The sequence below is a fragment of the Schistocerca cancellata genome, chromosome 8 (genome assembly GCF_023864275.1).
Source record: "Schistocerca cancellata isolate TAMUIC-IGC-003103 chromosome 8, iqSchCanc2.1, whole genome shotgun sequence".
Taxonomy (NCBI): Eukaryota; Metazoa; Arthropoda; class Insecta; order Orthoptera; family Acrididae; genus Schistocerca; species Schistocerca cancellata.
In genome coordinates, this window is record NC_064633.1 from 532,336,057 (window position 1) to 532,351,277 (window position 15,221).

A 15,221-nucleotide genomic window follows, 5' to 3' on the forward strand; every position below is an offset into this window, starting at 1 on the left:
ATAGACCTATCTCTCTGACGTCGATCTGTTGTAGAATTTTAGAACATGTCTTTTGCTCGAGTATCATGTCGTTTTTGGAAACTCAGAATCTACTATGTAGGAATCAACATGGATTCCGGAAACAGCGATCGTGTGAAACCCAACTCGCATTATTTGTTCATGAAACCCAGAAAATATTAGATACAGGCTCCCAGGTAGATGCCATTTTCCTTGACTTCCGGAAGGCGTTCGATACAGTTCCGCACTGTCGTCTGATAAACAAAGTAAGAGCCTACGGAATATCAGACCAGCTGTGTGGCTGGATTGAAGAGTTTTTAGCAAACAGAACACAGCATGTTGTTCTCAATGGAGAGACATCTACAGACGTTAAAGTAACCTCTGGCGTGCCACAGGGGAGTGTTATGGGACCATTGCTTTTCACAATATATATAAATGACCTAGTAGATAGTGTCGGAAGTTCCATGCGGCTTTTCGCGGATGATGCTGTAGTATACAGAGAAGTTGCAGCATTAGAAAATTGTAGCGAAATGCAGGAAGATCTGCAGCGGATAGGCACTTGGTGCAGGGAGTGGCAACTGACCCTTAACATAGACAAATGTAATGTATTGCGAATACATAGAAAGAAGGATCCTTTATTGTATGATTATATGATAGCGGAACAAACACTGGTAGCAGTTACTTCTGTAAAATATCTGGGAGTATGCGTGCGGAACGATTTGAAGTGGAATGATCATATAAAATTAATTGTTGGTAAGGCGGGTACCAGGTTGAGATTCATTGGGAGAGTCCTTAGAAAATGTAGTCCATCAACAAAGGAGGTGGCTTACAAAACACTCGTTCGACCTATACTTGAGTATTGCTCATCAGTGTGGGATCCGTACCAGATCGGGTTGACGGAGGAGATAGAGAAGATCCAAAGAAGAGCGGCGCGTTTCGTCACAGGGTTATTTGGTAACCGTGATAGCGTTACGGAGATGTTTAACAAACTCAAGTGGCAGAGTCTGCAAGAGAGGCGCTCTGCATCGCGGTGTAGCTTGCTCGCCAGGTTTCGAGAGGGTGCGTTTCTGGATGAGGTATCGAATATATTGCTTCCCCCTACTTATACCTCCCGAGGAGATCACGAATGTAAAATTAGAGAGATTAGAGCGCGCACAGAGGCTTTCAGACAGTCGTTCTTCCCGCGAACCATACGCGACTGGAACAGGAAAGGGAGATAATGACAGTGGCACGTAAAGTGCCCTCCGCCACACACCGTTGGGTGGCTTGCGGAGTATAAATGTAGATGTAGATGTAGATTCACAGATTACTGAATAACAGCTTTCATCAGCTAATATAAGCTCGATTTACTGAAGTTTAAAGAAGACAATATCATAGATATCTGCATATAATTAATTTCAGGAGGTAATATGCACAGCTAATTTTGGTTCACAGGAGAGGCAGGCATGAAAGCATTGGAAGCCAACATGGCTGACTTTCAGTGTAAGCTTGCCGGAATGGGATATGTGGCTCTCAATAAGCTTTTAAACACAGTGGCATAGGGATAAGGCCAGCAGCTCCTACAGTTAAGGTGTTGAATACCCGCGAAGACACCCCTGCCCTGCAAGAACGCGAACCATTTGTTTTTCTGGGCATGGGGGAATACATAAACTAGTATGAAGCTTTTTTAGACCTCACACGCGCTCTTTCTTGAGTTGGAGAGCCAGATCTGAGACAACGTGTGGAAATTAAGTTTATACAGCACTACAGATACATACAGAAAAATATCTATAGAAATAATAGTTACTCGCCACTTAACCGAGGTGAAAGATAAATGGGTGTGCATACTGGGTCCTGGGAAGAATGTATCAGAACCAAATGCTTGATGGAAACTAGTGCAAGTTTCAATGTGAAGTTCGGCTTCACAAGAGCTACAGAGAAGCTAACAGACACTACTTCATGCTGGATTACACCAATGGTAGCATCGCCAGTGGTGTTTCATACCAGCAGCAACCATAACACCACTCCTTTTAGTGTTAGCAGTGATGATGCCACTGCACAGCTTGCCTCATATCTCAAGTAAGTACCTGACACACAAGCTCTTCATGCTTGCATCAACCAGTGTTGTTAACTGTCATGATAACTAGCACACAGTGTTCCTATGTTTGTGAGTCATGGAAAAAGGTAAGACCAGCATGGCAGGACTATGATTTGGTTCTCTTTGCTTTATACATAGTGGCAATTGGGGGAGAGCTTTATTCTATGTACTGTCTAGAAGCCGCTGCACTTCCAAGTACATGGCTTGCTCTCAAAAATGTTACATTTGTTCCAATTTCCCATCAACTGAAACCTATCCATAAGTAAAGCAATTATTTTACCATCTCTATGTTATGGAGAGAGTGCATCATGCAATCAGGTCTTTTGAAGATTACAATGTAGGTAGGCCCCTTCAATCAGCTGTGTGGTATATAGCACCAACGGAGTTTACGTGGAGTTCCATTAGCATGCTCTCTGGGTGCCACCAAATGGGTGTGGTTAGGCGTTTTACTAACTCAGCCTAACACATAGTATAAAAATATGCTATGCTGCAAGTCCAGTGCCAACTGGTAGAACACTTTCACCTCTCTAACCAGTGGTATATAAGCTGGCCAGTATCCATTCACAATGCCCACAGGAACACTCCCTCTCCTGCTGCAAAAGTTAAATCACTAACAGTAGTTAACCTTCTGTCCATACATAAACAAAGCCTATGACAGCTTGCTAAGACTACATTCAGTCTTCCATGCCAGAGCAATTGCCGCAGACCCTATTAGACTGTAAATTTATTGTCTATGCTTCACATGTACAAATGAACAACCATTTTCTAAACTAGAAAGGAAGGAAAGCTTGAAATTTCAAAGAGGAAAAGATTTCTTCGACAGGAGCTGGCCCTTTCTCAATTTCTACAGGAGGGAGAGGGGGGTGGGGTTTAACATACAGTCATCTACACCTACACCTACATCTACATCCATATTCTGCAAACCACCAGAAGTGCATGGCAGAGGGTACATCCCAATGTACCCGTTATTAAGGTTTCTTCCCATTCCATTCATGTATTTAGCGTGAGAAGAATGATTGACTGAATGCTGCTGTTCATGCTGTAATTATTCTAATCTTGTCTTCATGATCCCTATGTGAGTAATACCTAGTGGGTTGGAGTATATTCATTGAATCATCATTTACAGCTGGTTCTTGAAACCTTGTTAGTAGACTTTCTTGGGATAGTTTATATTTATTTTCAAGAGTCTGCAGTCATATAGTCTGCACTCATACAGTTACCAATTTGATTACACAGCTGGCATGGCCACATAACAAGATGTTAAACTGAAGAGATGAAGGTCTTGATTCAGTCATAGGCTGTGAAGAGTCAGTTCTACAGGCCAATATGGAGGTAGTTTGAAGGTTTATCATGTTCATCAAGGTAACACTGGGCCTGGCTTGAGGTTTACAGAAACAGTCCAAAACATTTATCTTCCACAATAGTAGTCATGTCAGCTGACAAAAAAGTGAAGGCATAAAAACAATGCAATAAGTTCATAAACATTATCAGTTGTAGAGCTTTCTAAACAAAGTGGTCAGTTGAGAAATATTAACCAATGGTATGTTATGCTAGTCGTTTTGGTTCATATCCAACAAGATTTCCTCTATAAGTCTGACTTCTTTTTCTATTTCAAATTTTTAGTTTTCAGCATCAACTCAATTTTCTTGACAAATAAATAAAAATATATTTTGTGAATATTTTCTAACTTCACTTGCTAACTTGATGGATACCCTGCATTTAATTACACAAGGAAAGTAATTTAGTATCATTAACTCATTACAGATATCATCCCTTATTGTATTAATTATATTAAAGATACAGTTTGCTTACTCTAGTGAAATACACTTACCTTTCGAATTCCAACATTATCTATGTTCATAAAACTATTAAGTAGGAATATTGTTCCTTTCTGTATCTACTGAGAAATATGAGTCTGTTATGTATAAACAGTCCCTTTCTTCAGAACTGCCATTTCTTGGATACATTTATACTGATGCTCTTGCATAAGATCAAGTGTGGCTCAATGGTGTAGGTGTGAGACTATCAAACCAAAGGCACAGGGCTCATGTCTCAGCCAGTCCTAGAATGATTTTTTCCCCACTCTAGAAGTCACACTATAACTGCCTGGGTAAATCAACCCCCAATACACAAGATTAAACCCTTTCTCCTGTTTCTTTCTTGACAAAACATCAGCAATAGTAGGTTTCAATATTCTAACACATCCTTCTGATAGCCTTAATCATAGTCTGTGGAGAATATGTTATTTTGACATCTGAATACTCATTTGGAAAAGATAATGAATTTCTACATATGAAGAGCTCCAGTTGTTGAGAGCTATGTGCCCTGTTACCAGAAGAATCTTGGGAAAATGTAGCTACTCTTTTGCTCTGGAGATACTCTGAGTACTGCATAAATTATTCATAAAAACATAGCAAGATTACAATGCACTGTACTTTTTATTCTGCAGATGCTCGTTCCCTGTTGTTTTCAAGGGTAATTTTATGTAAATGCAGCAAAAATTTACAATGAATTCCTTCGGAAAAACAAATGTTAAGAATATTGAGTGATTACCAACTGTACATAACACAGAAAGCTCTTACGGAATATCCTGGCAAATTAGAACAGTATACCAACCAGTGACTCGAAGCTGGATCCTTACCTTTTGTTGGCAATGCTCTGATGGTAAGAGCACTGCCACAAAATGCAAAGAACAGACTTGGAGTCCTGGCATACTACAAAGCTTTACTCTGCCAAGATGTTTTGAAAGATGAACAATCAACTGCAGAGTAAAAAATACATTATGGAGACTCTTCAAAAAACAGCATATGGAAAGGCATATGTCAGTATACTTATCTTCAACTGTATTTGTGGATCATGCGATAAATTCAAATAAAATACGATACCCCTGGGCACCAAAGCCAGGAACTTAAATCAGTAACCATAATAACGGCTACTTTCACTAAGACTCAAATACTTTCAAAACTGACAATATTGTGAAAAGGATAGATTGCTACTGACCATATAGTAGAAATGTGTTGCAGATAAATGCAACAAAACCGGCCCTGACAGAAAGAGACAGTGGACGTGTGTGTGTGTGTGTGTGTGTGTGTGTGTGTGTGTGTATGTGTGTGTGTAATTCAGAAGAAGCATTTTAGCCAAAAGCTTACTTGCTTAAGAGTTGTGTTGTTGTGCATACCTGTGACTCAACATCTCCACTATATGGGGGAGTAGCAATTCTGGATTTTCCATTGTTTGATTATACTTCCAAAATTCAGCTTTCTTCTGACCATCATCTCCTCTGTTTGCCGACTGTTTTAAATAGTACATTAGTTTGAGAAAACTTGTTATTATACAGAGTCGAATTGAATGAAACTTTATCTTATGTGGCTCAATTTCTTACAGTATATCCTTTGAATTTAGTTTAAATTTCACTTCTGGTCATCACAGAAGTAAGTTTAGGATTTCATTCATTTCAATGTGAACATTTTACACTCGTTCTCCCTAATAAAGTTTGTTGTCAACAATCAATCGCAGTCTGGAAACAACAGTCTTCTTTTTCTTGCTTTTCATCCCATATCTTCATGGAGTCAATACGTTAATCCGTATTTTGGTAATAGAGTGTGGCCAGATGCCCTACCTACCCCATTTCTGAACTGTTTGTTAATCATGTAACTGAGGCAGGACAGGAATATCAACCTAGTATTCACCTAGTCAGATGTGCTGAAACAGCACCCTCAGGTGGCCCACACACCACCCTTTGTCATTAATCTATCAGGTGAATTAGATTCCAAACCAGCCAGTTTCCCAAAATCCTGGACAAGCGTAGCTATCCAGGTAGGTAGTTTGGAAAACAACAGTAATATTCATAAATGTAATACTAGACAGAGAAATTATATACACTATCCATCACTCAGCCTTAGTGTGCCACAGGAAGAAGTGAGGCATTCAGCCATAAAAATCTTTACCCACCTACCAAGTGATGCACAATAGGTAAGTATGAAACACCATATGCACATTTAAAAAAATGCTTAATAAATCATGCACGTGGTCAGCATGTTGCCATATGTTTCACTGTGATGTCTGCAATTGTAAAATGGCTCATTTCATGCCATAACAAGGGGTCGCAATTATGGTCCACAGAACATGCACATAACAATGTATGGTTTAGAGTACAGTTTTGCATTCTAGACCAAGAACTTCACTTGACTGTAACAGAGATAAAACAGTAAAATTGGAATTATGTAAAAACTTGCTCCTACTGCCTAAATATTTCTGAGTGACTGTCTTTCAGGACAGTAAACCTGCTGTTCATATATTACCCAATACAATAATGATATTTATATTTACATAAATAATTACATTCCAAGATATGTAACAGCATTAATTCAGAAAAAGCTGCAGATTATTATTTAGGACTTTTGAAACAACAGTAAATACTCTATTGAGGACAGGATTGGCAGACAGAAGGGAGCAGATATTCTGGAGGTTGTTTAACAACCAGCTTTCAGAATTTTCATTGAATCCATTCATCAGAAAAAAACAGATGTACAAATAGATAAAAGGGAGCTCTGATTACTATTTTGCCCCTTCATGTGTGTAGTACAAAGTAACTTTTCTTCCAGCACCTGTTCCCCACGGTTTAAAGATCAATTCTTGGAACATCAATGTGAAGTCATGTTTTTACTTGGTTTAGTTTATTATTATTTCCAACACACACAAAAAAACTCAAACATTGAGGTGAACAGTGCAGAAGCCCACAAAAAAATATTTTGCGTAGCAAGAAACAATACAAACACCACAAGGATGAACTCCACAGTTTATTATGTGTTCCCGCTGATCGGTAGAGTTAGTGTTGTCTGTGCATTCTACGTTTAATTTTGTTGGTTGTGATGGACAATGAGATTGTGATGGACAACCAGATTGTGGAGGGCTACCCTTGGAAGAAACCTTGAGCTCCACCCAGTGAATCGGAACACTTTTTAAGAAAAATCAGAATGAAGGGCAATAGGACACATTCCTTAAGACAAAATGAAGACAGACTGTCCACTTTTGAAAAAGTGCGTCATAATAAAATGCAATTCATGTCTGATAACTTCCATTCTTTGGGAAATTATAATCTACATATTTTATACATATCTAAATTTTTGAAAAGAACTTCGTATTGTATCAGCTAAAAGAGTACTGATGTATTTCATACAGCATGCTATAACATTCACAGTATCAGGGAAAAATACATTTGTACTGTACTATGTAAGATACACAATACAGGGACAGTCAAAACAGATTTCAGAGAGAACATTGTGTGTGCAACAGCAAATTTAAAACACTAAATCATTTTATGAAATGAGAATGTGTGCAACAGCAAATTTAAAGACTAAATCATTTTATGAAATGAGAATATGTTAATCTTTTATGGCGACACTCTGTTTTACAGATTTCCGTTTACAACATTCTTAAGGAGCCACAGACAGAACTCACCCTGACAGGTTGCAATAGCAGATCGGCCGACCAGATTTCGTCCGTGCTACGCTGCATTTCACTCAGCACTGAATCAAGCAAATGTTGCAAAGCAGCAGCATCAGCATCTCTGCCAAATCTTAGAAGCATTTTGCACAACATTCCAACCTCATCTGCATGAAAAAAAAGGAAAGTGCATTACTACAACCATACTGTGAAATTCTTTATTGAGATAGTGTAGAACAAGAACAAATGCAATCTCTACACAGATAGAACTGGAAATGAACAAAAAATAAAGTTTTCAACTTGTGTTTCTTGTCATATAGAGAAAAAATGCATATGTACAAGTCTTCTTATATCACAAGTGTTTATATGAGGATGATGGTTGATATGAATCTCACACATTTCGTATCAAATCAAATTTTAAACCATAATTTCACATAATTTGTAAACATTATGAATTTTCATCTTTTTGCCTCTTTCCACATAATGGCTATATCTACTGTTACATTTTTTCCTTGTGCCAATCTGCAATGTTTAATATACACACACAAATTTACAGTTTTAATTTACACAAACAATCAAAGATACAATGCTTCAATGAATAGCAATAAAAGCACATCTTTGAAACTGCATTATAAGAATTCATTTGTGGTTGTCATTTTCTTAATTTAGAAGAGTAAAATCTCATTAACAACAGAACAGAAATGTGAAAGTTAGCACATTAGTAAATTGTGTTTATAATAAAAAACCATTCCACTTAAATTCTCAGTCCATATAATGACAATACTTTTGTGAAAGTTTTCTGTACTAGTAGATGGAATAGTTTCATAAAAATTACTATCACATACATAAAAGATATTAGCATGTGATGAAGTTTAACTGACACTGACGTGTTGATATGAGTGGATGGGAGGGAGGGGGGAGAGTGAAAATCTACATCAAATTTCTAGTCTGCCAACTAGTACAAATTTTGATGGAGGGGGGATCTCCTCATAGCTCCACCTCCTTCCCACACACAAGTTTTCTGATCATTTCTGTGATGCTTTCATGCAAATCTGCACAATACTTCTTTGAATCTTCTTAATGTTCCACTAATCCAACTTCTTGTAGGTTTCCAGACAGTTAACAATACTCGAAAATTTGTCAGACAAGTGAACTCTTACACGTACAATGAATGTTTCCCTCAGACTGAATCTACTTTCCCCTTTGCTAAATTTATGCAGTCATTCCACCCTAAATTGCTCCCAGTAGGTACTTCTACATACTTCACAGTTTTATTCAGAAGGAGATTTTCTCTAGGTGAGCACTATTACTACTGTTTGCTTCATCAGAATGTTTATTATCAGTCAGGATCACAATACGTGCTTTTTGTTTCAGTTTATTTAACAAACAGTCTTGCACTATGCCTTTTCAACAAGCATACTGTCTCACAGCACCCAACACAATATGCTTATTGAATGGAAACAGAAATCGGTAATTGCCAACAAAATTGTATTGTGATCCTGACGGTCAACATACATTCTGTTGAACATTTGACAATTACAAAGGAGTGTTACCAACGGTGATTAAAGGAACAAGTGTTGGACATCAGCCATCAATGTGATACTGGATTAAACAAAAATGTTAACAAAACTACTGTTGGACACTTCATTAGATTGATTCTGATCTCTCTCTCTCTCTCTCTCTCTCTCTCTCTCTCTCTCTCTCTCCATCCATCCATCCATCTATCTATAATGGCCCTCCCACCTTAAGCAAGCCAAAGGAAGTACTTATCTTAAGAGAGTTTTTGACAGCTATGCAAACTGAGTATTTGAGCTACTGTTTCCAACAGCAGAGAAATATTTTTACATTCACAGTTGATATTTTTATTCCTATTTGGTTTATACATAAAAATATGTTGATGCACTTCTTAATTACAGGGCTTGCTGATAAAATTTCTCACAAATTTTACTTGGTGCAACTTTTCATCTGCTACAGTAAATTGCAGTGTCAGTAACAAGCTGGCCATTAACACATAAACAGGTGACATAGTGTTTATCTCTTTCTTCAAAGTTCACACATGTGTAGTCAGCATACTCCCCCCCCCCCCCCCCCAATTCGTGAAAAGTACACAACCTATTTTCTTCTATGAAAACACGCAACTGTGATGTAGTGTGATGGTCATCCAGAAATTAAGTTTTCATATTTTTCAAAAGAAAAGTTACATGAAAATTTATTGGTAACTGATATAGCAATGTTAAAAGCTATTTTCTGACAATCACTGCCAGGACTGAGACAACTGTCATACTATAGGATCAACTTTTGTACTCCTGTGCTGCGGAAGTGTGCCACCTGAGACTGCACCCTCAGTAATCTTCAGCTCTTTGTCATTGTAAAAATGCTGACCAGAGGACAGGATTTTCTGGAGGTGCAAGAAAAATGGAAACTGCTAGGATCAAATTAGGACTGCACGGTGACTAATTAATCAGCTATAAGCTGAACTTGTTCAAAACATGTTGTACACCAAGGTGCATGAGGATGAGCTTTGTCAAGGATCAGCATAACACCTGCACTGAGTTTTCCATGACTCTTGTTTTGAATGGCCCTTCACAATTTCTGCAGTCTTTCACAGTAACGGCCAGTGTTCACCGTTTCATCTCTGGGATGGAAGTCAACAAGCAAAATGCCTTTCCTGTCATAAAATACTCTGCGCATCACATGTTGCGCACTTCACATTCTGCACCGACAGTATGTTTGAACTATTTATTAACCAGAAATCCTTTGTGATGCCAATGCATCAACAGTTTCCGGCATAAAGCGGACAACCCATATTTCACTGTCTGTGATGATCCTGTTGATGAACTCATCATCATAATACTGGTATTGCTGCAACAATGTCAATGCTGCTTCTAAGCGACTCATTTCAAGTTTGAGCATCAGGTTTTTTGGTATGCACCTGGCATACACGTTCTTGAACAGCAGCTGTTTAGTAACAGTTTCAGGCAACAAGGATCACAATATCTGCGATAAATGTCAACTGAGATCCATACTCGTGGTGCAACAGTTTTCCATAATGTGCTGTTCCACCAGCTCCATAATGCTGTCTTGATGAGGGGCAGTCTCCCATGACCCTCTCCAATATGGACACTTTGATTACCTTCAAACAACTGCCTCAACAGTGACACACCATCTGTTTGGTCATGACCTTCGGCTCATACAGCTGACACAGCTGATGATGAATTTGGACTGGCAACTTTATCACAGCCCAAACTTTGCCTTGAAGTTGGGGAGAAAAAATAAGAGAAGACATTTTTAGCCATTTTGTAGAGCTTTTGACAACCATCAGTACTTGTATGGAAGTCCAGTGATTGTTAGGTCATAGCTTGGTCATGCATGCACTACAGTTCTGACTAAATACATTTAACTGGAAAAAAGGGTGGGAGGAGACTGGAGGTAGGGGTGGAGAGGAGAAAACTTAATTTCTGGGTGACTTTCATAGGTTTTACAGATCATGCAGAATCCTATTTTTACTACACTGAAATATGGAGCAAACTTATAAATCATGTGATGAGTGGAATAAAGCTGAGTGTATGTGATTACATGCTACACAAAGTGAAGCTGACAGTTATAATTTCCTTATTTACAAATGAAATCAAGCATCTGTTTCAACAATTATGTGACCTGTTGTATTAGTCTTAAGCATTTAACACTGCAATTAACAAAATATATATCAAATTCTTGATAGTAATGTGATGATATTTGTTTCAACAATTAGCTAGTTGAAATAGTAACAAAATAAGTTTGAATCATAGCATTTTCAGTTATTTCTTTGTATACAACTCATGAGCACCAGAATTTGGTTTTCTTTAATGAAGCCCTTCTACAGGAATAGAATCTGAGAAATGTGTGTTAAATGTGCTTTTTTTATTTTGTTACAAGAAATTACATTTGATTTTATCCATCACATCCAGCTTTAAGACATAAAAAGCATTTATGTTTTATGGTGTTTACTAAATCCAACACAGATATAGCAGCAATATCAAGATATGAAGCAGAGTATATCAGAAAACTGTTAAGTACTGTGTAAACTGTTGTACTGAATGAAATAACACGTAATCTGTGTTAGAGAATAAGGTAGTGATATTTGCTTGAATACCACAGAGATGTTCATTTCCGATACCTGAAAAAATTGACTTCTATCCTACAGCCAACAAGTTCAGCAAATTCCTTATGACAGCACCACTGAGCACAACAGAAAAAGAACAGAGAAATGTGGTTGTTAACAATACAACCATATCCTTTACCTATGTCTGTGACACAGGGAAATAGAAACTATCCTGTGTTGTTCTAATTTTTAGCATTTACTCTACCCATAAATTAAGATTTTACAGCTAACATCTACAAGCTAGTGTACCATGTTCTGTTACTGAAATTATGCTTCCACCATCCTGCCTGTTGGTGCTTTAATCATACCAGCTCTAATGCTACAATACTCTATACAAAAAAAAAAAAAAAAAAAAAAATTATAGTCATATCAAGAAAAGAACAAATAAAATGCACCTTCATTTTCAAATGCATATGACTTTCCTTCTCTGAATTGGTTGACTTATTTTTTTCCTTCAGATGCTCCCCCAATCCATCCACCCAGCAATTCCTATTCCAGTCCTGTCACATGTTTATCCAACCCAATGGGGTCCGGCCACCTGTGAGTGCAGCCATGTCATTTAAAAGCTCTGCTGCAATCATTGCACAGCTTTTTATATTGGTATGACTACCAATCTGCTGTCCACCAGGATGATCCACCACCAAACTGAGGCCAAGAGCAAGGTACACCACCCTGTGGCACTACACGCAGCTGAACATGACACACTTGATTTCAATGGCTCCTTCACTACCCGAGCCATCTGGACCCTTCCCTCCTCCACCAGCTTTTCTGAAATGCACAGATGGGAGTTATCCTTACAACACATTCTCTGCTTCTGTAATTATCCTGGCAACCTATTAACCTATGGTAACATATGGTCCTCACATCCTACACCCAACAATTTCCACCCCCTATGTCCTATCATCTCCTCCCCATTCTCATCTCCCTCCCTGTTTATTTGTAGCCCTCTGCCAACCCATCTGCCCGTCTTTCCCCACTCCTCTCCTTTTTTGTTACTTTTTTACCCACCTCCCTGGCTCAACTGCCTGACATTTCGCCTATTGGAGTCTAGTCCCTGCACACTCCACCAGACAGCGTTGCTCTCTCTCCACCCACACACTACTGTCCCTCCTCCTTCCCTTCCCTTCCCTTCCCTACCCTTCCCCTCCCAGGTTGCTGCTTGCATACCACATGATGTTGCATCCTGGCCCGAGATGCTGGAGTTGGCGGTCATATGTGCATGAGGTGTACTTGTTTTTTGTGTTTGTGTGTGTGTGTGTGTGTGTGTGTGTGTGTGTGTGTGTGTGTGTGTGTGTGTGTGTGTGTTGACTGACGAAGGCTGTGGCTGAAAGCTACATGTGAGTGTCTTTTAATCGGGCCTGTCAGCAACTTTGTGTGTCTTCTTTACTATACGTAGCAGTCTATGTTTCCCTGCATTGTTGATATTTCTACCGGAAATTTCTATTGTTTAATTTTTGCTGCATATAGTTTTGTGTGGTCCTTTGCCATCAACTTTTTCCTTTTTAAGACTACAGTCCACACGTTCCTTCATACTTCATTAGTGGGAAAAGTGTTACCAATATTGAGATTATGTAGAAAGAAGTTATAGACTTCGTGATAAGAACAGAAAAAAAGGAACTCCATGCAAATAATATTTCATGAGATGAGACAGCTATATCAAAACCTATATCATCAAATTTATAATATTTATACACAAATAAATATTCTCAAATAGAAGTAAATTCACATTTGCTCTGTAACAGTATCACTCCTTCAGTCCAGTTACAATTAATTCAACAAATTTCGAAAATTGTGTAGTAAAGTTTTTTGTAGTTTTTAAAACAGCCTTATCTATGGAACGGAATATTACTTTCTTTCACACACTTTTAGTACAACCAAATCCTGCACAAGACTTCAGCATTGTAATAAAGAAACCTCTCTGAAAATACTACAATAAAGAAAACCTAATTTTTATTTTAGAAGCTACCTGCAGAGAGAAATCCACAGCTGATCAGGATGTGGGTTTCAATATAATGACATGGTCAATATCATCTGAAGTCTCAGTTTCCTTGCACAAACAACTAATTTGCTTTAATGGGGATGTGTTGTTCAGGATACTGTTATTAGTTTCATGATTTGGTAATTTACTCATTTCTAAGTCAAGAACATAAGGTGGATAAAAGGCTCAGGAATCCACTATTATTCATTCCAAAGGTGCAAGTAATGTAACTAGTAGTGCAAGAACTTTCTTCTGCTACTATTTCCATCTTTGAGAAATGCTGGCCATTATGTTCTGGTAGACTTCAAGTGGTATTTGTTTCCACTCTTCCATAAGCATATTTTCTTTCTGAAGCATGGGTGAATAATGCCACCAGGTTCTTGGATACATTACAAATATACAGGGTGTCCCACTCGAAAGACGCCCCAGAAACATGTGTAGTAATTCTGCTGAAATTGCAATGTGTAATTTGTGATGTTTGATATGGCAACACTGCATTGTGCATCATGATCTGATGCAACAGTGTGTTTTCTTGCATTACTATGGCTCAAGCTCAGTGTTCAATGTTTAGTGTTTAGTGACAATGTATTGCTATTCTGTCTAAGAGTGCATGTTTTTGTGAAACAATATCTGGATTACTGGTTCCATTCAGACATGTCAGTGAATATTTGTTGAGCTGTTTGGTGACCGGCATATACCATCTAAACGCTGCATACAAAAGTTAGCGAACAAGATGGAGAGCAATGGAACGGTGTTGTATCTAAGAAGACATGACTGACGTGAAACGATTGTTGGCCTCTCCCACAAAGTCTGTTTGAACATTTATCTCAGGATTGTGGAATGTCACGAGACACATCACAGAGCTGTGAAGAAAGCAGCATATATCCCTAAAGGTTTACAGTTGTTCAGGAACTGAATATCAATGACAAAGACAAACACATTACATTCTGCCATTCGTTTCAGCAATTTATTGCTCAGAAGCCAGGAATATTGCAGTACAATGGTTCAGTGATGAGACATGGTTCCACCTCTCTGACTATGTAAACTCTCAGATGCACGTTTCAGGTGTAATGAAAATACACATACACAGGTCGAACAACTCCTGCATTCACAAAACAATGGCATGTTCTGAGCAATATCATTATGTCGCAACATCAGACCAATTTTTTTCGAGGCTACTGTTACAAGTGCAGTTTACATCGAGAGGTTTCTCGAGTTTGTGAACCAGTTGGACAATGAGAACCCTCTGCTCATTAAGCAAATTTTTGTTTGTGGAGCCTCTTTCAAATGGAACACCCTGTATTATTGATGCTAATTTATCTCTAGTTTTTTATTTGATTCAAGTCAGCACATTGAACACCAGCAGACCATTTGATTTTCTTCATAGTATTGTGCAGCTGAGATTGTTTTATGGACAGAAGCACTGACAAGCTGGTACAGAAAAGATCTGATTCCAAACTATTCCTACGGAGTGGTGTGCATCTAACTGCCTGCAACCTGCATAAGCCTGCAATCATTTCCCCATCAAACAGGACGAAGATCAAACCTAAACACACAACCTCAGAAAACTAAATCATTTCACT

The 15,221-nt window shown here is 38.3% G+C and overlaps 2 protein-coding genes across 3 annotated transcripts in view; one reads left to right on the plus strand and one right to left on the minus strand.

Annotated features, from left to right (window-relative positions):
* The window catches only part of LOC126095670 (odorant receptor coreceptor-like), a 186,462-nt gene extending 178,872 nt beyond the window's left edge, over positions 1 to 7,590 (plus strand). Inside the window, exon 7 of the mRNA XM_049910426.1 lies at positions 7,491 to 7,590. The gene's annotated coding sequence lies outside the window, so the exon portion shown is untranslated. The remainder of the gene's footprint in view (positions 1 to 7,490) is intronic.
* LOC126094690 (elongator complex protein 1) overlaps positions 1 to 15,221 on the minus strand; it is a 139,418-nt gene that overhangs the window by 14,551 nt on the left and 109,646 nt on the right. For both annotated transcript variants that reach the window (XM_049909215.1, XM_049909214.1), the window contains exon 12: positions 7,535 to 7,686. In XM_049909215.1, the coding sequence (XP_049765172.1) occupies positions 7,535 to 7,686 (152 nt within the window). The remainder of the gene's footprint in view (positions 1 to 7,534; positions 7,687 to 15,221) is intronic.